The sequence below is a fragment of the Neltuma alba genome, unplaced genomic scaffold (genome assembly GCF_004799145.2).
Source record: "Neltuma alba isolate B1F8T4 unplaced genomic scaffold, ASM479914v2 tig00005117_pilon, whole genome shotgun sequence".
In the NCBI taxonomy this organism is placed as follows: domain Eukaryota; kingdom Viridiplantae; phylum Streptophyta; class Magnoliopsida; order Fabales; family Fabaceae; genus Neltuma; species Neltuma alba.
The window spans coordinates 430082-435854 of record NW_021633984.1 but is presented as its reverse complement, the minus strand read 5'-3'; the positions used below and the strand labels follow the sequence as shown (position 1 = coordinate 435854).

The window sequence follows — 5773 nt, the reverse complement described above, 5'->3', positions numbered from 1 at the left end:
ATAATTATAATAGTTAACACTCCCCTACCACTGAACCCACGTGTGTTATTGGCAAGGCTGGCGCATTGTTTTTGTATGTAAAGTTTCTTATTTTGAAACCCAAAACAATTCTAATCTTCTGAAAGTTAACTTTTCCCTCACTCTCACCAGATCAGACCAGCGCCGCGCACTTCTGAAAGTTCATCCCCAAATCCCCACTCTCACCAGATCAGACCAGCGCCGCGCACTTCTGAAAGTTCATCCCCAAATCCCCTCTCCCTCCAAACCTAGCGCTAGCGGCAGACGGCGAAGAGGGACCTCACCGATTAGCGAAGACGGCGAAGAGGGACCTCAGACCTGCTTCTCCCCCATCCCCTTTCGTGATTTGCGCAGCGCCGGCGACCCCATTCCGTAGCAGTTGCAACCAAGCTTGCCTCCTAGTCCTTCAATTTGTGCTTGCTGCCGCAGCTATTTGCTCGCCAGTTGCCGGATCGCCGCTACTCTCCAGCTTCGTCACCGTTAGTACAGATCCAGGTAAGGTCGAGCCTCTCACCGATTAGTACAACCCAGTTCGTGTTTATTATCTTGTTTGGTATAAGTTCATGGTTGTGTATAGCTGATGTAGCTGATACTTCTGTAGTTTCGTCTTTGAATATGCTGTCATGGTTGTTTCAAAACCCGTTCTTATTTATTGAATTTGTATGTGAATACTTGAGCAACACGATTTGTAACTCTGATCATAATAAATTCAAATAAAATAAGGTTGGAGTATTTGATTTTGGACGTTCTCGTCAAAGATGAGAAAATTCTTGGTGAAACTTGGTCTGTAAACATCAGTGTATTATCTATTGAGCCATCATGATGACAAGTTAGCATGTATTACAGGCTGATTCTGCCAAAAAACATATTGAATAGATAAGCCTACGTCCCTCTTATTAAGTAATTTGAGTGGGGGACTGGATTTTGTATGTTATTAGCAACTCAATAAATATGAGTTGATTTTTTTAAAATTTTGTTTTTATTTCTGACTATCTGTGAATGGAAATCTCTTGATGTGTTATTAATAGGGATATTTAAAAGAATGAATTATACATTCAGGATTAAATTTAATCTCTAACTAGTTTTTAAATTTAAAACAGTGAAAGCAGTAAGCTCGTTGCAAGGGAGGCGCCTAAGTAGCTGTTTAATATTTATTGATAATGTTTCTAAATTTCTTTATTATATTTGAACTGGTGTTAATTTGGGTATTGTTTATTTATGGGATCTGGATATCAAAGACTGATTTCTTTCCGGAAGTGATAGGGTTAGGAGACAGAGAATTGTTGTCTTATAGTTCATTGTAGCGGCAATCTGTTGTACATAATACAGGTGCTGGTAAGTGGCAATGACACGCATTATCTTTTGGAAAAGTTAAGTGAAAACAGGGGAACCATAATTACAAGGGCTTTGGATCTCAGTTCTAATAATGATGTTCAGCTTTTATCCCCCCACATCTTCTTCCTTGTATGATGCATCCGTCTTATCATCCCCTGTTCCCCCCATGTTTTCTAACTAGCTTTTCTGAGATCGTGCTCTAAAGTTGCCATGTCTACCAAGTCACTCATTAGATCAAATAAAAATATATACTTGAATTTATAATGTTGGTTTAATTATTGTAATTGCTTTCTTGAAATGGTTTCTTGGGACCTTTGGTTTCCTTCCCATTATAATGTCTGGTCCTTATTATTGTAGGCATATACGGTAGTGCAAGCAAAAAGGATTACTAGCTAGGGCGAGTAGTAAAGCTCTTGTCACTTGTAAGTTAACAGTTTATCATCTTCACCTTGCGTTTGCGTTGACTCTGTGATGCTTTGTTAGTTTGGCTTATATACTGCGTTGAAATGAATCAGCTTTTTAGAAGTAAAATACATATATATATCATATATAATTTTCTTTTCTTGGTCAACTCAACCTTATTCATTTCTATTTATTTCTTGCACTTTAATATTTATTGTTTTTCCTTTTCTTACATTAATCTTCAACTTTTGTGAAATAGAAATGGATAAAAGTTGGTTAGATATTAAAGACAGAGGCAACCTAAGATATATTAAAGGAGTAGATGGTTTTCTCGAATGGGCTTTTACTCAGAATGGAGTGACAAGCAAAATACGATGTCCTTGTAAAAAATGTATGAATGTCATATTCAAAGCGAGAAGAGATGTCAGGGTTGACTTATTGAGTAAGGGTTTTTGGGATAGTTATAAGGTGTGGGACTTGCATGGGGAAATTATTAGATGTCAAAGTGATTGTGAGACTTCAAGTACAGCAGCAGAACATGATACTTATGGGGAGAACCTTACAAGGATGGTATGTGATGCATATAATGTTCCTTCTATGAATGATATGAACAATGAATTAAATGAGAATGAAGAGCCTAATGTGCATGCCAAAAGGTTCTACGACTTATTAAAGGATGCAGAGACAGAACTTTATCCAGGTTGTGAGAAAATGTCAAAATTGTCTTTTATTGTAAAATTGCTTCAATTAAAGTGTCTTAACCATTGGAGCAATAAATCTATGGATGCATTGTTGGCCTTATTGAAAGATGTTCTTCCAGAAGGGGCTTTAGTGCCAAATTCATTTTATGAAGCTAAGAAGATAATTCGTGATTTGGGTTTAGATTACAATAAAATTGATGCTTGTGGAAATGATTGCATATTATACTGGGGGGAACATGCAAAAGAAGAATCATGTCCTAAGTGCAAGATGTCTAGATGGAAGTTGAACAGGCAAAGAGGAAAAAAAATTGCCCAGAAAGTCTTAAGGCATTTTCCGATAATACCTAGGTTACAAAGGCTTTATATGGCAAGAGACACTGCTAAAGAAATGAGGTGGCATAAGGAGAAGCACACAAATGATGGTGTATTGAGACATCCAGCTGACTCTCTTGCTTGGCAACACTTTGACCAACAATATCCTAGTTTTTCTACTGATCCAAGAAGTGTTAGATTGGGTTTGGCAAGTGATGGATTTCAACCTTTTGGGAATATGAGTGCCAATCATAGCATTTGGCCTGTAGTTTTGGTACCATATAATTTGCCACCATGGCTTTGCATGAAAAGCCCATATTTTATGATGACACTTCTTATTCCTGGTCCAAAGTGTCCAGGTAATGAAATAGATGTTTACTTACAACCAATGATTGAGGAGCTGAAACAATTGTGGGAAGTAGGGGTGCAAACATATGATGCATTTTCTCAATCAAATTTTATGATGTATGCAGCAGTGTTGTGGACGATAAATGATTTCCCCGCATATGGAAATCTTTCAGGATGGTCAACTAAAGGCAAGTTTGCATGCCCTTGTTGTCACAAAGACACGCATTGCATTTCATTAAGGAGCAAGTTATCTTATATGGGTCATAGGCGTTTTCTTCCACAAAATCACCCATGGCGCAAAGATGCAAAATCATTTGATGGAAAAGAAGAACTCAGAGCTCCACCAATTCCATTAACTGGAGATGATGCACTTATGCAATTAGAACAATTGGGTAATATATCATTTGGAAAAGGCCAAAAACGAAAACGCCCTACAAATAGTAAGGCTTATAATTGGAGGAAAAGAAGCATTTTTTTCCAATTGCCTTATTGGAAAAATTTGTTGATACGACATAATCTTGATGTGATGCATATAGAAAGAAATGTTTCTGATAATATTGTATCGACAGTGATGGATTTACTTGGAAAGACAAAGGACACATTAAAAAGTAGGTATGATTTGGTGGATTTGGGCATTAGGAGTCATTTGCACCCGATTAAGAATGGTAATGATGTTTATAAGCCTCCTGCTCCTTACACATTATCTTCTGAAAAGAAGCAATCCCTTTGCAAATTCTTGGCTAACTTAAAAGTACCTGATGCTTTTGCATCTAATATCTCAAGGTGTGTCAATATTCACGAGCGAAAAATATTTGGTTTGAAGTGTCATGATCACCATGTGCTATTGCAGGAAATATTTCCAATTGCAATACGTGGGTTACTGCCTCCCCAAGTATGTGAACCAATAATACAATTGGGAAGATTTTTTAAAAATCTTTGTTCAAAGTGTTTAACATGTGAAGAACTTGACAAACTTCAAAGTCAAATAGAAATAACTCTGTGCAAGTTAGAGACCATATTCCCACCTGCCTTTTTTGACGTAATGGTTCACTTGCCTATACACTTGGCGGGAGAGGCAAAAGTTGGTGGGCCAGTTCAGTATCGTTGGATGTACCCCATAGAAAGGTAATTCGCTTTAACAAGGTTACTTTACAATTATATTTATAATCTATCATTTAAAACCATTCAATAAGGCTTGACTTTTTGTTGTAGGTATTTGCGAACTCTAAAGTCATATGTTGGCAATAAGGCCCAACCTGAAGGATCAATTGCAGAAGGATATTTGGCAGATGAAAGTCTAACTTTTTGCTCACGATACTTGAAAGACATTCCCACTAAATTTAATGTGCAGCATCGGAATGATGACATCAGTGATAATAATATCAGTAATGAGCTTTCGGTGTTTAAGAAAAGTGGTGAAGCTAGAGGACATTTTGAGTCAGTCTCTCTTTCTTATGAAGAGTATTGTCAGGCAAGAATGTATGTGCTCCAAAATTGTGAAGAAACTTGGCCATTCATAGAGTACGTCAACTTAATTTAACTAGAATGAATTTGTTATAATTTATATTTTTCTCACTTGTGTAAAAACATGTAGGGAACACAGGAGAGAACTTGAAGCTCAGGGATTAATGAGTGAGCAAAAGCAATATAAAGAGTTTCCTGATTGGTTCCGTTCACGAGTAAGTTCTAGACTTTGAGCTTTGAAGTTTATATTAATAATATTAATGCATATTGAAGGAATGGTTCTTCTTTAATAGGTGATAGCATTGTCCACACAAGGCTTTGTAAGTCCTGAACTCAAAGTTTATCAATTGGTCCATCGAGAGTGGTCAATCGTTACTCTATGTTTATAGGCAATGGATTTCGTTTTCATGCAAAAGATCGGGCAATAGGAAAAAGAACTCAAAATGATGGAGTCATGGCCAAGGGTGATGACACTGATGCTAATAAAGAATATTATGGTGTGTTAGAGCATATTTATGAGTTATCTTACATAGAGAATAAAAAATTATACTTGTTTAAGTGTCACTGGTGGGATGTCGCTAACTATGGCGAAGGATATAAGGTGGATAAGTATGGGTTCACAAGTATCAACACTCAATGTTCATTACAAACTAATGAACCATTTATTTTAGCATCTCAAGCAGAGCAAGTTTTTTATGTGGATGATATTGTTGACCCGGGTTGGATTGTTGTTGTCAAAACGAATCCACGTGACTTGTTCAATATGCCGATTGAGAATGTTAATGTTGGTAGTGATGTTAATATTGCAATGGTTGATGAAGAGCCTTATCAACAATTGGTGGTTGATTTAAATGCAAGTCTTATACAGCATGATATCTTTATTGACTTGTGTGGAGATGATGTACAACCCCAAACTTTCATTCAAGTAGGAGAACCATCACAAAGAAGTAATATGGAGATTGGATTTATTGATGATAGTGAATCTAATTCACTAGTTCATGACGATAGTGATGAAGAAGATGTGCTTGATGGTAATGATAGTGATACTGAAGAAGAAAGTGACATTGAAGGTGAAATAGAAGATGATGATACAAGTGATAGTACCACAGAGGACTCAACAGAATGAAACTACAATCCTCATAAATGGTAGTTTTTATTAATATATTCTTAACAAGTTAGATTTTGTAATTTTT

General features: G+C 36.6%; 1 protein-coding gene across 1 annotated transcript; it reads left to right on the top strand.

Annotated features, from left to right (window-relative positions):
• Window positions 1–2322: 2322 nt before the first annotated feature.
• LOC114746818 (uncharacterized) lies at window positions 2323–4024 on the top strand. Its single transcript, XM_028935099.1, has 3 exons — window positions 2323–3508; window positions 3653–3899; window positions 3967–4024. Exons 1-3 carry the CDS (start codon window positions 2323–2325, stop codon window positions 4022–4024), a joined length of 1491 nt encoding a protein of 496 aa, XP_028790932.1.
• The last annotated feature ends 1749 nt before the right edge of the window (window positions 4025–5773 follow it).

Coding starts and splice junctions, on each gene's coding strand:
- LOC114746818 (XM_028935099.1), top strand. CDS start 2,323: ATGGTATGTGATGCATATAATGTTCCTTCTATGAATGATATGAACAAT. Junction 3,509..3,652: donor TATGCAATTAGAACAATTGG/GTAATATATCAT, acceptor TGATGCATATAG/AAAGAAATGTTTCTGATAAT. Junction 3,900..3,966: donor TTTGCATCTAATATCTCAAG/GTGTGTCAATAT, acceptor GTGCTATTGCAG/GAAATATTTCCAATTGCAAT.